Source organism: Sceloporus undulatus, chromosome 1 (assembly GCF_019175285.1).
Source record: "Sceloporus undulatus isolate JIND9_A2432 ecotype Alabama chromosome 1, SceUnd_v1.1, whole genome shotgun sequence".
In the NCBI taxonomy this organism is placed as follows: domain Eukaryota; kingdom Metazoa; phylum Chordata; class Lepidosauria; order Squamata; family Phrynosomatidae; genus Sceloporus; species Sceloporus undulatus.
This window is the reverse complement of record NC_056522.1, coordinates 63,667,897-63,691,118: the sequence shown is the minus strand read 5'-3', so window position 1 is coordinate 63,691,118 and position 23,222 is coordinate 63,667,897. Positions and strand designations below refer to the sequence as shown.

The 23,222-nt window shown below is 38.5% G+C and overlaps 1 protein-coding gene across 4 annotated transcripts in view; it reads right to left on the bottom strand.

The window, feature by feature from the left end:
• Positions 1–458: 458 nt before the first annotated feature.
• Positions 459–23,222, bottom strand: part of ADSS2 (adenylosuccinate synthase 2) — a 45,555-nt gene continuing 22,791 nt past the window's right edge. Inside the window, exons 2-12 of one of the 4 annotated variants that reach the window (XM_042438004.1) lie at positions 18,479–18,581; positions 17,439–17,507; positions 15,763–15,813; positions 14,319–14,385; positions 9,635–9,716; positions 8,284–8,410; positions 7,404–7,558; positions 6,305–6,429; positions 4,306–4,403; positions 3,337–3,486; positions 459–1,132 (exon numbers count right to left, since the gene is read on the bottom strand). In XM_042438004.1, the coding sequence (XP_042293938.1) occupies positions 1,080–1,132; positions 3,337–3,486; positions 4,306–4,403; positions 6,305–6,429; positions 7,404–7,558; positions 8,284–8,410; positions 9,635–9,716; positions 14,319–14,385; positions 15,763–15,813; positions 17,439–17,507; positions 18,479–18,581 (1,080 nt within the window). In that variant the 3' untranslated portion in view covers positions 459–1,079. Of the gene's footprint in view, positions 1,133–3,336; positions 3,487–4,305; positions 4,404–6,300; positions 6,909–7,403; positions 7,559–8,283; positions 8,411–9,634; positions 9,717–9,936; positions 10,045–14,318; positions 14,386–15,762; positions 15,814–17,438; positions 17,508–18,478; positions 18,582–23,222 lie in introns of those variants that run through there. The other 3 variants (XR_006100541.1, XR_006100542.1, XM_042438012.1) reach the window with 3 other exon arrangements.

Sequence of the window (23,222 nt, the reverse complement as noted above, 5' to 3'; positions counted from 1 at the left end):
CAGCTTACACACTTGCAGCTAACCGAGAAGCTTCAGTATTGATCTCATCATCTGGCATCTTTTTCTCTGATAGGACATCTGGATCTGCTGTTTCCTCTTTTTCCTTTAAATTCTCTTGCCAATTCCATGTTTATTTTGCTCTAACTATAGACTAATTTTAATTTTAGTGTTAGAGAGAGAGGGGGGGGGGCTCAACCAGCTGGCAAGGCAGGAAAAGAAAAACTGAAGGGAAGAGAGAAGCAAGCAACAGTTTAAGCAGATTTAGAATTTTGGTCTGCTGACTTGATGGGATAGTGTGAGAGAATATCCCAATGGTTGTGGATTTCTCTTTCAGCCCTCCTGCAGAGCCATACATAATGTATTGATGAATAATGGACTGAATGAGAGAAAATTGAAATGCTAATTTTTAAAAAGTATTGATAAATTCTTTACACTTAGTGAGCATAACACACATCCAATGTTTTCAGTATCTTCATTTATAAATTAAGTTGTTGCAATGCATACATATTAAACACCCTTCCAAACTACCAGCTTATCATCGTAGTTTTAATAAAAACTGTAACAAAAGTGTATGGGGTTTTTTTTTTCATCATTATAAAATCATCCCTCTCTTTAATTACACACTACATGAGCAGCCATACAGGGAACAACAGCTTTAGGAGTATAAATGAGGATGTAAAACTCTGTGCAAAACTGCATTAATTATTTTAAGCATCTAAAAATTTCAGAAAGTAACACCACCAAAAGCTGAGAGACAATAAAGACAAATGGTCATGTAATACAATCTCAGATTTTCAGAGAAAGCGTTGGGACGAACATATCAAGAAAAAAAATCTGGTGGCACCATGACAAATAGTAGAAATCGTGATAAATGCCCTGGAATTCATGAGGTTGTAAGAAAAAAATGATACTTAAAGTCTTTATAGAAGGAAGAATAGTTTTTTCAGACCATCTCTAGCTCTTCTGCACACCAGGTCCAACATTCCAAAAATCATTACTTATTGAGCAAAGAATAATAGATATAATAATGAGCAGTCTTTGAGGAGTGTGCTTTCTTTTCTTCCATTTATTCACCATTTTTAGAAGAGTTGGATCACTGACTCCCTGGATTTTCCTACTCCAATCCATTTAACTGCAAAAACAAAACAAAAAAATTTCTTGGGTAAGTTTGAAGAAATGATCATCATATGATACCAAAGAAGCTTTCCTGTAAAACAGGGCACTTTTCTTCACCTTTCATGCGATGCCCTCCTCCTTAATACTATTGTTGTTGTGGGCCTTTAAGTGAGTTCCTTATTACACTACATTATTACAGTGCTTTATTCCATTATCTGCCATGGCAACATCCTATGGAATCCTGGGATTTGCAGTTTATGGAGGGACATTTAGTAGTCTCAGCCAGAGACCCCTTGGACCTTGCTAAACTACAAACTCCAGAATTCCACAGGATGGTGCCATGACAGTTAAAGTAGAATATAGCACTACAGATCTAGCAAGTAGCAAGAGCAAGTACATTTCTATACCGCTTATCGGTGAAGCGGTTTACAATGTGTAAGCCAATTGCCCCCAACAAGCTGGGTATTCATTTTAGGGACCTCAGAAAGATGCAAGGTTGAGTTGACCCTGAGCCCCTGCCTGGTATTGAACTCACAACCTTGTGGTTTGTGAGTGAATGGCTGCAATATAGGCATTTAACCACTGCACCATTTATCTCATTTCTGACTTTAGGCAAATCTTAGGGGATGCAGTGGCTCAAGTGCTTGAGACACTGACTGTTGATTTCAAGATCAGCAAGTTGGCAATATGGGGCCCAGGTGAACTTCCATCACTAGTCCCAGCTTCTGCCAACCTAGCAGTTCGAAAGTATGCAAATGCAAGTAGATAAATAAGTACCACTCTGGTGGGAAGGTAAACTGTGTTCTGTGCAATCATGCTGGCCACATGAACACAGAGTAGTCTCTGACAATGGCTTAGTAATGGAAATGAGCACCGCCCCCTATGGTCGGGCACGACTTGACAGCCTTGTCAGCAGGGAATTCCTTTACCTTTTAAGGCAAACCTATCATGGGGTTTTCTTAACTGAATTTGTTCAGGGGGATTTGCCTGTGCCTTCCTCTGAAGTTCAGGGACTGTGACTCGCCCAAGGTCACCCAGTAGGCTTACATGCCCGAGAGGCAATGCAAACCCAGGTCCCCAGTGTCCTAGTCCAAGATTCAAACCACTACATCCTGCTGGTTCTCACTTTAATACTGTGATATTTACCTATCTTAGAGTTTTCAAAGCAGTTCTGCCAAGGATTATAGAATTGATCCAAGAGAAACTTGTGGTTTACATGGTTTGAGTGTTGGACTACAACTCTGGAGACAAGGGTTTAATTCTCAGCTTGGCCATTAAACTCACTGAGTGACTTTGGGCAATTCACATGCTCTCGGAAACGACTTGATGGCACACAACAAGCAAAACTACTAATTTTGCCAGCCTTTGCAAAATCGATTTAGATATTTAATATGTGAAATATCAGCATGTACCATTAAAGCAATCCCACCCCAAAACAGAAAATCTATTAACTGTACTTTTAACTCAAGTGTGGAGTTCTGAAATATTACATTTATCAACTGAGGAAATTCACATACTTGCAAAGCAAAGGTGGGAGTACAATCCAAAACATCTAGACACTAATTTTTACAAGTGAACGTTAACGTCAGGCTATGGGTCCCTAGTTACTCAGGGAGTTTTAAAAGGCCTCAAGGTAAAACAACCCCTTCTTTTAGATGTGCAGTCTCTAAAGCAATGTACAGTGAACCCTTCCTATCTGCAGGAGTTCGGTTCCAGCACCCTCCCCACCATGAATGGCACAAAATGTGAATGCTCAGGCCCCATATGGTTCAATGGTGGTAATTTACATGCTGACACCTCAATGCATCTGCATGCACACTCCCTCAATGAATAATATGGATGTGGTGATCTACAGGCAGTCAAATCTGTAGATCACCACCCACCGATATGGAAGGTCCACTGTATATAGAAACAGAAATGTTATTGAGACAAGCTTGGGAAGCCAAGACCTCAGATTTCCTGGTGCTCCTTTTTCATGGAGAATGAAGAACAGGTAGAGGCTGCTTCTAAAAACAACTATGCAACTTATACAATATTATAAAGTCCTACATAGACCTTGGGGCCATTTTACAAATTATGATTTCATCATATATTTACATACCCAAGACTATGGCAGATGCATTATAAATACAGTCAGCAGTAGTACTCTTAACAAGGCATCTCATTTGAATGTCTTTTGTTTGTAATAAGGTAGGAAACATATAAATCTACTTTTCTTACCTGGAACACCTAGCTCCATTTCTATAAATCGAACGTAGTTTTGAGCATTTACAGGCAATTCATCAAAAGTCCTTGCATTTGATATATCTGTTTTCCATCCTGGGAACGTTTCATACTGAACCTCCACTTTATTTAAGACTTCCTGGTTTGCTGCAGCAACAAAATACATAACTGTAATTCTACTGTTCACAGTGATAACAGACTAAATCAATAACCCAATTAAAAAACACTGCAGCTTCAAGTCAGTAATGGAATAAAAGGCAACAAATTCGTGATTTTTTCTTTAAAGCTTAACTTACAGAAACAGTTGAGACATAGCTTGCAATATTTTTAATTTTACAAAATCCACCATAAAAGTAGGATGAAGAACACAGAAGATTGGATGTAAGATCCATCCCAGGAACAGGCTTACTGTAATTACATACAAGGCCATCCCAGTGTTAGTCACAGGTGAGGAAAGGAAATTCCTATTCCTATTGGGCTAATTCCTATTACTCTGTAGTTTGCAAGGTGAGTCAAGAACAAAATAATTAAAATAGCAAACTCAAACCAATTTACTTGGAAGGAAACTTAATTCTGCACAACAGAACTCAGTGATTTAATTGGGACTTCTTTCTGAATACATATATACAACTTTGTACTCTGACTATATGTATTCTAAGACCGAATAACAACAATATGAAAGATGATGCAGTTTCTATTTAAAGCAAGGGTGGGAATCATGTGCCCTTCCCCATCTAGGATTGTAAGTCCCAGTAGTAGCACTAGCCAGTATAGCCACTGATGACAAAAGATGGGAACTACAAACATATGGAGAGTTGCTCAATTCCCACCTCTAGTTCGAAGAAAGAATACAGAAGAATACAGGATAATTATTCTAAAGTGATGGGAGTACTTCTAGCTGCAACCATACCACTGCACTAGTTGTACATTTAGAATATGAAAATGCAAACTCACATTCACACTCACCTGGAAAATGAGGTATGATTTTATCACCTAGTTTGTAAGCAACACCAACTTTAATTTCTGGAAATACATCCAAAATATCCAATTTGGTAAGAGCCAATCTATTTTAAAATAAGATATTGACACATTAGTTATATATTGAATGTTTACAATTGTTTTTACAACTGTTTTTAATATTGTATTTGACATGTGTAATAGAGTTTTATCGTATCGTATGCACACTGCTTTGATCTGGAGGAAAAGCGGTATAAAAATAAAAGCTTCATTATTATATTATTATTATATAGACCACTATAAACTAGATTTCAAATTAGACATAACATTTTTTTAAGGTACAAGTTTAGTTTTAAGGCAAATATAGTTCTAATCATTTAAAATATATAAGTTGTACATCAGTCAATAGCTCAGTCAAATATTGTCCATTGACCATCTCTCTGACTGCAATAAAATATTCCATGATGCAAAGAGTACCACTGTCTGAATGGCTGTTTATTTTTACAGCTGTTTTTAAGAATGCTTGTTTTGCTTGCTGGTCTGGTTATTTGCTTTAATTTCTCTAAAACTGTAGTAATGGAGGCAACACCTGTTGTTCTGAAATTAAACCCAAGATTAAAAGCAAAAAGAACAATGTATTGAATCATTCACATTTACATAAACATTAACTAACATTGCTGTTTTTAAAAACCATACTTGTTCTAACTTGCATCCAGGCTACTACTGACTTGAGACACTGGTTCACCTTTCCTTCCCATACCCAAGAATCTCATAGGAAGAAAGTAATGTGCTCAAATACCATGTTTGCCATTGGTGAACACACTGGCAGGCTGATAAGGGAGAAAGTGATCCCTCAGCTATCCTGGTCTGTTTTCAATCATGGTCTCAGTTAATTTAGGATTTTTAAAATATCAACGGGGCCCAGAAGCAGATAAGCAACTATGGAGCAGAAATAATATCAAAGTCATATGGTCCATGCAACACACAGTTAACAACCAACCTAATGCATCTGTAGCCAAATGCATTTTCTAGGTGCACCAGGAAGTATCAGAACCATCAAAGCATAGTGTTACCCTGTCACCAGTAAGAAAAACCACTAAGAACCTACTACTAGGGCAATCAAAACAGTTCAATAAGAAAAACAGTTGGAAACTAGACTATCTGGATCCTATTTGATCAGTTTCTTCCTTCATGAAGCTGAGATATACAGTGGGTCCTCTGTAACCGCAGATTTGCCATCCACAGATTTAAGGATCTGTGGATGGCAAGCCTGCGTTGTAGAGAAGGAATGAAAAGGCGAGAGGTGGAGGAAGGAGCAGGAAGAAGAGGCATGAGGAAGAAAGAGGTGGGAGGAGAGTACACTGAGGAGAAAAGGGCAGGAGGAAGTGAAAGGAAGAGGGAAAAGCTGTGGAGGAGAAGGAGGAAGGAGTGGGAGAAAAGAGGGCAAAGGAGGCAGGAGGAAGAGGCGGGAGGGAATCACAGAGGAGGTGGTGGAAGAGGAAGGAACGGGAGGAAGAGGATAAATGTGGGAGAAGGAAGAGGAGGCAGAAGCAGCTGTGGTGGTGACAGAGGTGCCTTGTTGCCAACCGCCCACCACCTCAGGTGAAAGCAAGGACAGAGGGAGGGAAGATGCATTCGGTGAAGTCCCATTGACTCCAATGGTGGGGAGGCCGCATCTGCGAATTTTGTATCATTTTATATCCATGGGGGAGGGGATACAGAACAGATCCCCCATGGATACCGAGGGCCCACTGTATTTAGCCGGAGCTCTGAGACTGGAGTGCTGAGTTTCCCTGTCCTGTCACTTTTCCTGGACGAGGGGGGGGGGGGGGAGAGCAAGGCCAGGAACATGCAGCTGTCACTTTAAGAACTGGCTGTGAACAACCTTTGGACTCAGCTGGCTTCTGAAGCATTGGCTGAGGATGCTACATGCGGAGAAGGTAAGGGAAGAACAAAGCCTGCTATGGTGCATATAAATATCATCTTGCCATCTCTGCAATTAACTCACGCAGTAAATCCATTGATCATATGAGCATATCTAAGCAATACAAGATCCAGCCAGCCACATCTTCTCTTCCGACCTGTGGTTACACCAACTTCTTTTCCTCGTGTCTGTAGCATTTCCCCAATTTCCTAAGAGACAGAATATAATCAGGTTGCAACAGTTTTATTAATTACGAACAGCGTTTACTGACAATAAAAGTAAAGAGAGTGAATTTTACATCTGCCCCCCATAGTGCACAAAACTATTAATGAGGTTGAAGACAAAAATAGAGGAGCTACCTTTATAATGCCAGGTATCAATGTGAAAATATTAGCTGAGCAGGCCATTTCCTCAACACTCCATGTTGATTCTGCTGTATAATGCCTACCTGCTACCTCACAGGAGTGTTGTAGCTCAGTTATTGTTTGTGAAGCTGTGAAATCCTTGGCAATCATAAATTGCTAGTCCTGTTAATTCAGCTTGGAATCAAAAAGGCAAACTGGTTCAGATGCATCGCCACTAGTAATAAAGATTCTGCAACTGGAACTTAGTTAACAATTCTGCTGCTGTTTCATGAGCAAGAACAGAATTCAGCTTGCTCTTCGACAGAATTATAGGCTCTGCAGGACTAAGGAATAAGCAGTAGTTAAAAACCCTGAATTGAGAAAGTTATACATCAGACAGATAAGAATGCAGAATATATGATCTGATGCTTGGAAGAGTAAAGTTATGTGTATTGTAAATAATACCCCAAATTATAGATTTAGGGCCAGAACAGACCAGAATAAAGAGCCAGCTTCCAGATGGCTTGAGGGCGTAGCGTGCAGATGACACACGTCCCCAAGCCACTTGGAAGCTGGTTTCAAGCCACCCAGCCATTTACATGGGGGGCAGCTTCCAGGAGCTCCAGCAGTGAAACATTTATCCGCCGTATGCCACCAGAGCACCTTAAAGCTAGCTTCCTGTTGCGGTGGGGTGGAAAAGCTGCCTTTTTGCCAGCGCAAAAAGGAGCAGCTGTTTGCCACTCCTTTTTTGTGGCAAATCTGGCTTTGTCAGGGTGGTCTGTTTTGCCCATTAGTTATTTGGTCCCAGTAATTCACCTTTATTTTAATTCCATACTTACATTATTTTGTTCTGTAGGAAAGGCACCAATTCCAACTCTAGTTGTGTATGCTTTCACGACTCCATATACTTCACCCACGTTCTGAGGTGGCATACCCAAACCAGTGCATACACCTCCCACAGTGCAATTTGATGAAGTCACAAAAGGATAAGTCCCTATGAGCAATGGAAATAATTAGAAAAGGGAGCAAAGAAATAAGTGAATTAGCAGTTTTAGGAAAGGTGTGTAGGTAGTAAGTACACTCATCGCTCCACATTTGCGACTTTACAGATTTGATTATTCACAGATTTTAATATTATGTTCTCTCTAGGAATATCTAGGTCTACCAGCACAACTCTATGGTCAACTTTAACCCAAAGCCGCACTGAAGGGCCCAGAGATTCCTAGAGAGAACACTCCACTAGGTATTTGTAGCTCCTCAAGTACAATTCTATGGTCAATGTCTGGCAGATGTTGACCACAGAGTTGCACTGGAGGGCCTAGATTCCTAGAGAGGTGTTCTCTCACATAGTGTTTTTGTTATTTGTGGTTTTTCCACATTCACGAGGGTCCTGTGCCCCTAACCCCAGCGAATGTGGAGGTACGAGTGTATTGTGCTTTTACACTGAAAAGTAACTTGAGTAGCAATCAAGTTGGGATCTTTGGATGTTAAAAATGGAATGGTAGTCATTGATATATGATTCAATTTTTAAGTGTACCAGAAACTTGTTCAAATATTATAATCGTGGTACTAGATATTTGTTTGTTTAATACACTCACATGGTCAGTTAAAAAAAGTTCACTTCAGAAAAAAAAGAACCATTCACTTTGAACAGTTAGAGCAATGAACTTTCTAAGAAAAGGAAAAAAACAAAACCAAAAAACAGTAATTTATACCTACCGAAATCAATGTCCAGCAGTGCTGCATTTGCACCCTCTACTAAAATTTTCTTTGGTGGGCCATGCAAAGCTTCGTACATAAAATATACACCATCCCTCACCATTGGTTTGATCCTTTCAATGTAACCCTGAAACATATAGATATATTCTAGAGATCAGAATTAAAATAAGTGGATTGTGATCAGCAGTAAATTTTAGTAGATATTGTGTAATTTAGATCAGTGTTTCTCAGACATTGGTCCTCCAGATGAACTTCAGCTCCCAAAATTCCTGACCAAGCTGACTAGGGCTTCTGGGAGATGAAGTCCAAACCACCTTGAAAACCAAAGTTTAGGAATCACTGATTTAGATTAATGGTTCTAGCCTTGCAATAAACATACAACTTAGAAGTAATTTTTTTAGGAGGAAATGAAAAATGAAGACCCCTGCTGAGTTAGAATAAGGACCCATCTAATAAACATCCTATTCCCAAAAATCAAATGTGCCCAGGAAGTCTACAAGCAAATTAGAAACATAGCAATATCGCAATAGCAAGTACATTTCTATACCACTTATCAGTGCACTTAAGCACTCCCTAAGCGGTTTACAATGTGTGTAAGCTAATTGCCTCCAGCAAGCTGGGTACAGTGGTACCCCGGGATACGAAAGCACCGCATTACGAAATTTCCGGGATACGAAAAAATTCCATAGGAAAAAACTGTTCCGGGTTACGTTTTTTTTTTCCGGCTTACGAAAAAAATTTTTGGTGCTTTTCGGCGCTTTTTCGCACGAAATCGCGGCTTCCAGCGCTAGCGCCTATGGCTTTTTCGGGTTGCGAAAGATTTCGTGTTACGAAGGGCGCCGCGGAACGAATTAATTTCGTAACCCGGGGTACCACTGTACGTGCTATTCTCCCGTTCTCCCGGCAGCTTCTGCATAAGCTGGAAGCCGCCTATAAGGAGCCCATGTATGGTGCAGGCTCACTGTACTTCAATATCAATCCCTCTTCTGTAACTTAGTGACAATGGATGCTGGAACCTTGAGCTTATCCACTACGCAACAGTTCTTTACCCATTAAGACAATGTAAAAGAGAGGACATTGTGTATGTTTGCAGAATAGCTAGCTTCTCTAAGGATCACACAACCTATGAGAAAGTGCAACCACCTGTACAACCACAACCCAAGATTCCAGCATAAGTATTTTGATGAAGCCATAAGTTCCTAACTCTTCAGGAACTCTCACACAAATAACTTAGTAGTTAGAGTCAGAAATTAATGTTGACTGTTTGCTTTTAAAGAAAGCTGCTTTCTTTTGAAAGAATATATACAGAAAAATTCCTGCATATAAATAGCTAAAACATATAAAGTTTTACCTTCAGTCTTTTCAGTTCCCCTTCAATGTCTATCTCTAAGGCAGGGTAAACAGACTTGTACTGGTTGGCCAACACTTTGAATCTAAAAAGTAAAAAAAGTTAGTATTTATATTATTACACTTGCAACCCTTCTTAAAAACCATTGATAAAAGATTTTTGACTCAAAGAGAGGGGGAAATTACAATTAACAGATCTCATTAGGATTTTTTACAACATAAAAATCAGAATCTATAAATAGGTAAACTGATGTCCCTAGTAATAAATATAGTTGAAATGTAACATTACTCTAGAGAAGTTGTTACCTTTCTGAAAATTCATTGAAGTCAGAAACTAGATCACACATTCTGAGCCCACTTCGAGCTGCTTTAGAAGAATACACTGGACCAATTCCCTTTTTTGTAGTTCCCAAGCTTTAAAACACAAAAATAAAAAACACACACACACTACACAATCTGGTGACTCTCAAAAGATGACTAATTTGTTTATATTAATTTTTTTAAAGTATATGATTTTTGTTGTTGCCAGTTGCCATTCACTGGGTCAGACTTGCATACAGGTGAGCACCTGCAGCAAGAGTGAAAAGATACAGAAGCAAACAAATGGTGTAAAAGATGGACAACTATCTCCAGGATTACTTGCAACACTGATACACATATACTTAAAAATACAAAGTGGCTACAGGTTACATTAATTAACCTTCTAACCTTACAGATGATGAACATATAAAAACACATATTTATAATACCACATTGCATATGTATTTATTTTTCATGTATTTCTACAAAAAACTTTCAAAGGAAGCCAAATGCTCCTATTACAAAAAAGCTTAATAGCATGAATGTTAGTGTGTCACAAAAGTACTAAGTGTGGATAGCATTTTAAAAAGTATCATAAGTAGCAACATATAGGGGATACCATAAAACAGTGAAGAGTTGCTGATAAAAGATTATTAAAATGATACAGCTATTACTCTGTGGTCAAACCAGTTCATACTTTCAGATTATTTATTTGTAGTTGGAAGCCTGGAATTTTCTGTTATAATTCCTGGATGATATTCTCTTTCTTTCCATATTAGCTTAATCAAACTATACAACATAAAGGAAATGGCTGCCTACCTCTGCCAAAATTCTCTGAAACTGTTTAGATGTTTGCATCGATGAAGATTTTCATACCAGCGCTTACTGTGGGGTAAGTGCTGGAAAAACGGCAGTAAAATGTTTAGGAAATGCGTGTGAGGGAATGCTTGACATGCTTCATTTTTTATTTTTCTTATTTCTCGTGCCTCTGCAATTCTTTTTTTTTAATTTTATGAAATTTTTATTTAATATTCTTAAGATTATATAGTGTGGCCCTGTACACATGAGCCCTTTAGCATGTCCTGGCAACGTGCTAGGGTTGCCTCGAGGTGCCATTTCCAGACGCCCCACAACCCTAGGACGTCAGCAGGATGTCACAGCTGTGCGGCGCTGTATACACGGCACGCAAAGCTATGACGTCACTGCTGTGCACCTTCCAGATGGGCGCGCGTGGCAGTGATGTGCTCGTGTTGTCACAGGCAGTTTGCTGCGATGCTAAAAGGAGCTGCTTTTTAGCGGTCCTTTTGTTTCCGCGTAGCCGCGCGCGCAATTTAGTTGCTGTGGCGCAGTTACGCGGAAAAGAGAGGCGGCCACTCCGCCAGTATAACGTGTGTGTGTGTGTGTGTGTGTATTCTCTTACATTCTAATACATTATATCTAAATATTTTTAATATACCACTTCAGTGCTCCCCTTCCCCATAGCCATTCCCACCCTTATGTTCCATCCAAAATTTCAGCTCCTCTCGTGAAGGTAATTTTCCGTCTTTTTTTCTCAGTACTTTTTCAATAATTTTCCATATCTCATCAAAGTCATTTCTTTCCCATAGTCCTTTTTTCACTTTCAAATTTACAAGTTAATTTGTCATTAATCACTAATTTCCATATTTCTTTATACCAATCCTCCAATTCTACATTCATTTTCATTTTCCAATGTCTTGCTATAATTAATCTTGCTGCTATAAACAAATTTGTTACCAAATCTTTTTCCTCTTTTTTTCTATTCCTCAGCATTATATAATGACAACAAAACTATATTTGGTTTTCTATCTATTTTTATATTCATAATATTTTCTATTTCTAATATCATTTTTCCCCAAAATTTTTGTACATATTTACATTGCCAATACATATGCACATATGACTCTACTTCTTGACAACATCTCCAAAAAAATTCTGAGTTATTCTTGTCAATATTATGCAATCTCACTGGTGTCAAATACCATTTCCAAACCAGTTTATAATAATTTTCTTTGATCCGTACCAATAGATTTTTCAAATGTCTTTGTTCCCAAATTTTATCCCATTCTTTATCACATAATTTACATTCTAATTCTTCTTCCCATATTTCTTTCAGAATATTTTCTTTTATCTTCTTACCGTTATTCTCCATCAATATTTTATACGTTTTACTAATTATTCCTTTCATGTTTTCATTATCCTCCATTTCGCTTCCTTTTTGAATAATTTGTTCAAATTGTGTATCCTTTTTCCTTTCTACATTTTTTTTCTTCCAATTTTTAAACCATTTTGACGTGCTTCCTAAATGTCAGGGAATTGTCCCTTTGCCTCCAGTGTCTCTGAATCATTCGGGAAGCAGCCATTTCCCATTTATACAAAGGTTCCGTTAATGGGAAATGGCTGCTCCCCAAAGTTTCCACTAATGGGAAATGGATGCTGGAGGTGAGGGGCCGATTCTCTGATGCTTAGGAAGCGCATCAGACTTTCACACACAATCACTCCCTAAACATTTTACTGGTGTTTTACCCGCGCTTACCGTGGGGCGAAAATCTTCTAGGTTAAAATCTTGCAATGTAGAGACAATATATACATGAGAAAAGGTTTCATGAACCTTTCATTTCCATTTGTTTAAAATCTTAGTACTCAATTGTCTGATCCAAAGATGACCAGCTCCTTTGTCACAGAACAAAAGACAAATTCAGATAGTTGTCTGCAATACCTCCGTTTGTTCAAATATCGTACCACAACAAAGGAGGTGATAGTATCAATAGAGGCAGGCTAGGCAAAAAATGAGTGCAATCGTAAAAATGAAGAAGTTACAGGACACCTAGTAGTATGTAGGGGATTCTAGAATAGTCTGTTGCTAGTATGTTATAATCAAATGAGGCAGAGGATTAATAAAATTGTTTAACTAACGAAACCAATTTTAATTGTGTCTATTCTGTCACATTTTGTAATAGTAACTACAAATACCATAATTTATTACAAAGAGGGGTAATATTCTGGGAAGTATGAAGTGTTAACAGCGCAACCAGTCTTTTCACATTGTTATCACTATAATAAGTTTTTTAACAAGCACCATGCTAAGGACCAACCTATCTGGGGTCCATTTCCTATAGTCTTCCTGTGCTGTTAAATGGCAAGCACAGAATTTATGGAGGAGATTGCAAAAATCAAGTCTGTTCTATTTTAACATGTTTAAGAATATACCATCAGTAGTCTGATGTCCCTTTGTCCTTAATTCCTCTTTCTTGGCAAAAGACACTCTTCAAAGTTTGGTCCTTGCCTCTTTAAAAGCGGACAACCAATTGGAAATTTAAAAAATGAGGTGTCATTTGAGCTACTCAACAATCTGCTTGGTGCAGAATGAAAAATGCTCAAATCTGCATCTTAATGTTATACAGTACTGCTTTCTAGAAAGAACCTATAAGAAAAAGTAATCATATCCATTAATTTTACCAGTTATCATCATGGAGGACAGAAGTGCAGTAACAGACAATTAAAGAATCCTATTCTATTCTTTCGTAGAACAGTATTTTAAGATCTGATTTAGAATTATTTCCTTTGCATCACCACAAATCTAATTATGATTATGCCATGAAGTTGCAATGAATGATAACTGATGAAATCTAGAAATAACTTCTCAGCTTAGCACTGAATCTTTTATCTGTTCAGTACAAACACTATATTTCATCATATTAGTCCTGGGTGGGAATCTGACACCCCCCCTGCACCTCATATTAGCTATTGCTGCAATTTCTGATCAAGTATTCATTATAAATTTGATAACACAATTAGATGCATTATGTGACCGAATTCAAAGTAGAAAATCTCTGGGAAACATCCTCAGTCTGTTGTACTAAGAGGCTATAATAGAATCTCATGGGATCATGTATATTTTTTGCTCAAGAACAAGATTTGCATCACTGATAAACATTTGTTATAGTTTAGGAACAAAAACAATGGATTTAACTCACTTGCCACATATACTACATGGCTTACAGTATATACTGTGCCTGCAAAACTGTTGTAGAAACACAGAACTTAGGTGTATTTCAATATTACAACTAGACTTATTGTTGCACCCTTAGACTGAAAATAAGCAAACTGCTTTTGAATTCTTTGAACTGACTATGTTAAAAGTATACACAAATACGTGGAAATTTTTAAATGTTCCAGACTTCTGCAAAAACAAACAAAAACAGCTCACCTCATACAGAAATAAACTTACTACAAAGTATGCTTAACAGAACACTCCACTGAAAGTTTCTTAAAAGCTTTTGGAAGGGAAGTGGCAGAAACACCCTTGACGTCACTTTAAATTTCTTCCATTAGTTAGCAATAAATATATTTAACACAATACAACATACTTCTTTCCTGCTTGTTCTTGCCTTTGCTGTTCCTGGATGCCATCAGCAGCTTGATGGAAGTCAAATACTAAGAAATTTCAAGAGTACAAAATTAAGTCTGTTGTACACATACCTGTACTAAGTAGCAAGCTACATTAAATTATTATTCTGATTAACCTTTGCCAAAGTGCTACATATTATGAATACTGTATGATCTTTTCAATAGTTGTACAAGTACCAGGTTGGAAACACCTAAAAAAAAATACAGCTGTTTTGTAAACACGTACTTTGATCGGTAAGGACAGAAAAACAAAGGAAAACACACTATGGTATGCTTCAAATCATTGATGTCACTTAAAGTTATTTAACCCTCCCACCCTTACATTTATATTTCTCAAGACTCACTGATCACAGTCTCTTAAGAGTTGGAAGGGACCACAAGGGCCATCTGTCATGCATAAGTAAAACACTTTTGAAAGCTGCCCATCCAAACTTTTTTAAAACTGTGAAGATCTGACATAGGGTTAGCCAACTGCTAGATTTAGATACTGCACTGGTCCTTTGTAGAAACTTGGACAGTTCTTTGGTTGATACAGTAATTAGTACATAATATTTTTTATTAACCAAATATCCAGATAATAAAAGAAGTTCAGACTACAAATGTGTTTATGAGCATGACAAATCTGAATTTCAAATCATGTAATTATGACATTTGGCAATATCACTAATTAGAAACTTGAACTGATTGTATGCCTTACAGTCATTGCAATATGAAGAATTCCAATGTTAGAAGGGAGTGTGTGAATAATATGGCCTGCATTTGATGAGGGGTGGGGTGGGGGATTTCTACAGGTATACCATACCTTGAAGAACTGTATCAGACAGTTCCCTCAGCTTTGCATTTATGAGCTCAAGCTACTTAAGGTATTTGTTATTATATATACAAAAGTGGATCGTCTTCACTAAGATTATATTTTATAAGTCAATCTCTAGTTCAAAAGGAAAAATTATCTCCCCTCCCTAAGAGTATGACTTCAGTTTTCACAGCCAGTTCAAGCCAACATTTGATACCAGAAACCTAGTTTTAGAAATAGATTTTTAATGAGTGTGTGTGTTATGGGTTTCTGTTCAGGAGGAAATAGTTTGACAAGCATATTAATAATCCCACTCAGTATTGTATGAAATATTAAGATGCTGCAAGAGAAAGAAGTGGTAGATGGAAATCTAATGACCTCTGGGGAATTGAATCTAATGAACTTTGGGGAATCGACAAACGTTTATATTCCTCAAATGAATTATGTTGGAAGGACTCATATTTTCCCAAGAAATACAATTTGGGAAAGTCACAGAAATTTCCGTATGTACATGCATTCTTTCCATGCAGCCCTTTGATTTTGGCCTATATTACTGCCTGGTCTTTATAAATGATAAACAAGCTGTAAGTTTTTTATATATTTTTACTTACCAATATGAGCTCTATCAGATATAATCAATCTTTTTTCCCAGCCTTCTAACCCTTAAAAAATGAAAGCAACATATTATCAGTTTCTTTGAAATGACTAACTATGGTGCATATTTACTCAATAGTTTGTTGATAACTTGTCCCAAATAAACTAAAACAAAACTGCAGCCTCATTTAATCTGCTAAAAGGTGTTGGAAACACACCACAAAACTGATTTGAGGGAAAGCAACCAGATCCCCAAATCTAGTAAGTCAGTCCAAAAACTCAATCAGGAATCAGCAAAAGACAATAAATGCTCCATAGTGTTCCTACAATGTTGCTGCTATGGTGGATGAAACAAAACTGAGGTTTAGACTGAAGAAGAAAAGCCCTCCCTCCAGTCCATCTGCATTGGTCCAGGCCTCGGAGGTGGAGAAGAACTGCTGGACCTGATCCCATTCCCCACCACCACTCCCTTCTCCTTTTGTGTCGTGTCTTCTTAGATTGTAAGCCTGAGGGCAGGGAACCGTCTAACTAAAAGATTGTATGTACAGCGCTGTGTAAATTTACAGCGCTATATAAATAAAGGTTAATAATAATAATAATAGCTCTATAGGTTCCAAATGATGCATTGTTTAATACTAATGTCTCCATTTGTTAACTGGTTCAGCAAGTTGCTTTCTTTTTGAAAGACGTTATTTAAAAACGTCATGAGACATTTTAAGCCACTGTGTAGCCAGGTGGCGGAGGAGGATGGGAGATTGATAGGGCAAGGCTGAAAGAGGGGGAGAGGAAGGACCGAGGGGAAGAGGCACCGCACAGGAGGAGTGGGATAAATGGTGAGGGACACGTGGACGAGAGGAGGGGCCAAGAACGCGGAAGACTGGGATGGGCAGAGGCGGCTGTGGCAGGGAGAAGTGGAGTGGTCCGTAGCCCAGGACGAGTAGGTTGCCCAGTAACTCTGCAAAGCCGACACTGCTTGCTAAGAGTCGGGCCCCATATGGAGGTAGCGCTGCTTGACCCCAGAGGAGAAGGAGACCTTCGGTATCCCCACAAGTGAGACTGGCAGAGGCAAGCCACCGGGTCACTGGCGGGTGAATGGTGGGACCCCAAAGGGGAGCAAAGGCCAGGGCCAGATTTGCGGAAGAAGGCCGATGTGGAGCCTTTGGAGAAGTATCGAGGAGGCAAGGGGCAGGGAGACGGCATCCCCAGAAGCTTGAACACCAGAGACTAAAGGAAAGGACTGCGGTGAAGTAACTGGGCCTGAGAAGTGTAGAGTTTGTGTTACAAGTTATTACGTTCAGTTGGAGTAAAGTTTCAAGCATCTGAACTGCCTCCCATGCATTCTTCCTTTGGGCTTAGGGAATTGAAACCTAAGGGGAACACACGTGGAACTGCAACATGTCCCAGGGAGCAAATGCCCCACCCACACACTGAAACACAGATTTTTAGTTACACATAATATTTGTATTTTAGAGAATTGAATTTTAGAGAACTGTACATAATACACCACAGTTATAGATACATTTAAGACACCTTACAATGAACAAGTAAACATTTTCCGAGGAAAAACGGCATATGGATATTAACTTCTGAAAATACTGTACTAATTGGATACCAGACGCCAATATAGTAGGAATAGCACACCAGCAAATAAATTATTCTATACACCAGTTTAAGCATTTGCCACTATTCTCACCTTTTCCTTTTTTAACATTCTTCTCTGCTTCTTCAAACAATCCTGGCAAGTGAATTACCACACCATTTCCTGGAGAAAACCACAAAGAGTCAGTTGAAGGAGACATGTCACAAATTTATTCAGAGATTTGCTATTGCGTTCCTCTAAAACTAAGGGAGTATGAATTGTCCAGCCACCCAGTGTGTTGCCATGACTGAGCAGAGATTTAAAACCTGATCTCCTATAGTCCTATTCCAGCACTCAAACCACTACATCATACTTGGTTTGACAAATATTATTAAACACAGTTACTGTAGGATGATTGGAACAATTGTGTTATTTTGTTTGTCTGCTTTTATAACTTTGATAGGGAATGTATGCTGTTGGGTCAATAATATATGTTAATAAATATATACATTAAACACCTCATACTGTTTATCATTTCACAGCTAAAATCCAGGGGTTTTATCCAATTGTAGCTATGTATTCACAGAAGTTGCTTCTACCTATGGAATGGTTTTTTGTTTTTGTTTTTTGCCAATCCTTCCTACCCACCAACTCTACATTGCTTTTGAGGGTTGGGATATGCTCTGGGATAGTATGGGATATAGTATGGAGTACTCCAATGGGTGAGAAAATTGACCAAAATTAGATCTGTGCCTATCAGAAGCAAAACTGCTTTTCAATAACACAAGCAACAACTGGCTACAACCCAACTATAGTGCACTGTATCCTAAATCAGTGGTTATCAAACTATCTAATGTGGAAGAATGGCAATTGTTTTTTTCCCAGCATGTCCAGGACTGGCACCCTGTTTGTGCCCTTTGGCTGCATCTGTTTCATTCTTTCCTCAAAATTGACTAGCAAGCATCAGCCAATGACTTAGGTACCAGCACTGGTCAAGAGATCACCACTTTCAGTAGCCCTGTCCGAAATAACTTAACATGTGCAGCTTTTCAACAACAATATTAGTATCATTCATAAACTACCGTTGCATATTTTTCCAGTTGAGAACCAATGGATAGAGGCACTGGGGATTTGGGAGGGGGGGGGACACTTACCAATAAATGCCACAACTTTCGGATTGATGATACCACTTGGTAAGAGATGAAAGTCATATTCCACAGAATCCACTACAACAGTATGTCCAGCATTGTTACCTCCCTGCAGATAAGACAAAATTTATTGTTTTCTACTGTCTTTGAAAATAGGTACAAAGAACTATGTTCATATTATTATGATGATTGTTTAAACATATGTAATTAACGCCTCCATTTTCATAGCTAAGGAGAAAGCAAAATCAATATATTTTTGGCAGTATGAGATACCCTAAAGGCACCAGATCCTATCTGATCTTGGAAGCTAAACAATGTCATGGTTTAGTACCCAGATGAGAGACTGCCAGGGTATACCAGATACTGTAGGCTATATTTCACAAGGAAATGGCAAAACCATCTCTGAGTCTTCCTTGCCTAAGAAAATCCTATGAAATTTATGGGGTCATTATAAATCGATAGGTAACATGAAGGCACATAGACACACACACGAATGATCACTCTCTTTATGAAATGTTGTTGAGTACACTGACAACAATTTTCAAGACAGTCAGTTCTACATTTTCCTTTCATTTTTCGATCAAATTTACAAGGCAAAAATTATTTCCTGAAATGAACCACAATGCTTACTATGTACAGGGCTGTGTTTGTTTTTACTAATGAAAGACTTCTTACCAGTAAAACATTCACATTCCCATGACTAAAAAGACATTAAGTTACAAAAATTCAAACACTGTTTCAGAACCAACATGCAAATCCTACACTACTTCCCATATAGTATGCCACAAGCACAAGTATATATTTAACAGGATCCTTGATCCTGTTCTCTGATAAAAACTACTTGACACCTAATCATTGGGACACTTGAGCTGCTGTTGTCCAAATACACAGGGGAGTGGAGCCCACACAATTAAAGCAATAGAAATACAGTATTCCTAACACACAGTGGATGTCCATGTTTGAGAAGTATTATTTTCCTACCCTGAACCTATTTAATAAATGAATTAAAGTTTGTAATGTTTTATGTTAGTAAAGTTGTCAAAAGCATGACTATTCTAAGAAACGACTAAAAAAATAATGCACAGAAAATAACAGGGCAATTCTATGCATGCTTCCTCGGTAAAAAACTTTGACAATGTTTAATAGAATATACTGTACTCATGTGGTAACACTAACACAGGATGGTAAACATGCAATATAGACTAAAGCATGTCTTTAGCAAAATGGCTCAGAAATCAGTCAGTTGAATTTACTGCCTAGTAGCCTGCATTTAGGATTGTAGCCCATTATCCTATTAACAATGCATGCTTGGATTTTAATCATCAATTTAATTGTGGTGTGCAACAAGCATGCATAATGTTCAAATATTTGAACAGTGAATAAAACGCATGGATCAAACCTTCCAGTTATATGAACATACTTGGCATATTTTTTCTGACATGATTTACCTTGTAATAGACCATGGTGCCAATATTTATAAAGACAGCGTGCCATCTCAGGCAAGTGTTAAAACCACAAGGGATTCAGAACAACTCCTGCATTGGGCAGTGCTTTATTCCAGTGCCCTAAAAATGCATTAGTTTTACATACCTTATCTCTTTCATTTACTAAAAGACAAGATTTACTTTCAGTAAACAATCTGAAAGTTCCAAAAGAGGCATTCTTACATTGTTTCTCTTTTTACTGAAAATGTCTGGTACCAACACTTAACCACCTATGCTCTGCTTGCACTTAGACTGTCATACATCCAGCCAGGCAAAATAGTTGAGGTGTGTGACTGCTAAAGAGCATCATCCATTTACTACCTGGAATCCTGGTGGAGAAAGTAATGTTGGTTCTTTTGTTCCATATTTCTAAGGAGCCCCTGTCCCACTTTATTTATCTGGTGCAGAAAGAACCTGTCAGAAGGCCCACATGATCCAGTAGACTAATTCCAATGTACCTTATGATATAAGTTATAAATTACTCTGTAGATAAGGAAACAAAAGGATGGATAAATTCTTGCATACGATGCAGCAGTGGGAGTCCAAGGTATTTTGTGCACCTCTGTAACCCTCTTTTTTTACAATCTTTTCTTCTCAGAACATCTGCACTTTTAATAAGTAAAGATAGAGATTTTCAACAAGTACAGTATAGCTTTCCAATTTTATAAAGTTTGGTATCATTTTTGTGGCATCAAAACCAGTATTTACAACTTTTGTAAAAGAAATGAGTTACAATTATCCACTTCTGAGCAGAAAATGCTGTAACACACCTAGTGAGCTATATCATGCCTCCCATACAAGCAGAGTTTGCAAGTGGATTAAAAAGAAAGAATTGCAGAAACATCTTGAAGTGAGCAAACTAATACTCATTTAACAACTGAACAGCTTCATGGACACTAAGTCAACACCATATTCTGTCTGCTAAATGAGAATAGACATGATGAACTGTACCGTATACTAAGTTAATGTTGGAAAGGTGGTTTGTATGTACAACACCGATGCTAGGTATCATTAGCAATACTATATCATAAAAACAATGGCAGAATTAAATAATGTCTCTCCAGAGTACCTTTCCTCTGAGAATGGAAAAAATGTCTGTTTTCAAAAACAGACTATATGACCAGCTGTCTCTAAGCCCTCCAGGGCCCTCCATTCTGGTAGTCAAGGTCTGCTGTCCCAGCCCAGGATTTCCTCTGCCCCATCTTGGATTCGCCCCTTTTCACTCACTGCCCCTCACTCCTGGAACCTTCTTCCCCCATGAGCAAGGGCCATCACTTCTTTAACCGGCTTCAAAACAGAGTTGAAGACCATCCTGTTCAGAGAAGCGTTCCCAGGCATTGCATAATTGTCGCTTGCTATTTGATGTTCTTTTGGTGCCTGTTTTATCGAACCCTTTCCTGTATTGCTATGTAGTTTATATGTATTAGCCTACTAGCCCCACTACCTTTCCCTTCTCCTTTTATGTCATGTCTTTTTAGATTGTAAGCCTGAGGGCAGGGAACCGTCTAATTAAAAAGATTGTATGTACAGCGCTGTGTACATTTACAGCACTTTATAAATAAAGGTTAATAATAATAATAATAAGCATGCCTTATGTCCCTATACCAGGAGGAAGGCAAGATATATATATAGATATATATAGATATATAAATAATCATATGCATAAAGCTTCCCATGTGTAACAGTTACTGTACAACAGTGTTCTCAAACTTTGGCTATCTGGGTGTTTTGGACTTCAGCTACTAGAAGCCACAGATAGCATGGGCAGGGATTGTAGGAAGTGAAGGCAAAAGCACCTTGATGACCAAAATAATACAAACCATTCTTTTTTTCTATAAAGTATCTGTAAAATAAAAATTACGTAGTTCATATTTGATCAATGTTCTCAATTCATGCTAATTTTCCCCACTTTGTTGAAATACAATGCAGATTTGTTTTGTACCTATCAGCTATCTATGCCCCAAAAATGAAATAACCATGATAGACAGCAGTGAAGTTACAGGCAGAGTAGACCAGGTGAAAAATGAAATGTTTATACATAAAGAGTTAATATTTGAAAAATGACCCAATTGGTCCTTTACCAGGAGCCCTGGTGGTGCAGTGGTTAAATGCCTGTACTGCTGCCACTCACTCAAAACCACAAGGTTGCGAGTTCAAGACCAGCAAAAGGGCTCAAGCTAGACTCAGGCTTGCATCCTTCTGAGGTCGCTAAAATGATTGCTGGGGCAAATTAGCTTACAGTTATAAACCGCTTAGACGCTGCTTAGGCGGTATGAAGCGGTATATAAATGAAGCTTGTTTGTTTGTTTACATGGAAAAGCCCCATTTAAGTCAATATTTAGTCATTAATACACACACACACACACACACACACACAAGACGTTCATAAACAGATGTGAAGGAGGACAGTAAGCCTTGAAGTATACATTTGGAATCTGAAACAATGGCGGGGTACAGACCGCCGCTTTGCAGCGGTCTGGCGCCGCCGCCAGAAGGTCCGCGGGGGAGCCGGAGCCTTCAAACGGCCCGACTCCCGCGCGGACCGAAAAAAGAAGCTCCAAAATGGAGCTTCTTTTTGCGTCGCGTTTGCGACGTAGCGAGGCGCCAGGGGCACGCTCGCTACGTCAGCAGCGGCGCGACGCGTCTGGACGCTGTGCGTCCGATACGTAAAGATGGCGCCGGCCATGTAGAAAGGCCGGCGCCATCTTGTACGGACGGAGTCCGTACGAGGCCCAGGGGCGTCTAAAAGAGACGCCCCTTTTTTAAAATGGGACGTCCTCCGGACGTCCCAAAGGGCCGTCTAGAAAGCCCCATTAAACCTTTGAGAGGATCATTACAGAAATAAGCTTGAGTTATGCTTGAATTGACAATTATTTATACTTGCATAAGGATATCTGTATACTTACGTGCATATACCTACATACATACATTGGGCAGGCCTTCCCAGAATAGAGAACCCGGCCTTAGAAAAACGTCTGGGAAAGATACTGCTGCTCCCACTGGTTGCTTGTTGGTATGATGTTGATGACCTTCTGGTCAGTTTTTAACTTATATGTTTGTTTGTTTGTTGTAGTTTTGTGTTCTGTTTTTTAAATATTGCATTGAATTTAATACTTTTTTAAGGAGGGGAGGGTACCAGGGATTTTATGTGTTTTGTATTTTTAACTTTGTTAGCTGCCCCGATTGTTCTCAGAGGGGCGGGATACAAATAAATTTATTATTATTATTATTATTATTATTATTATTATTATTATTATTATTATTAT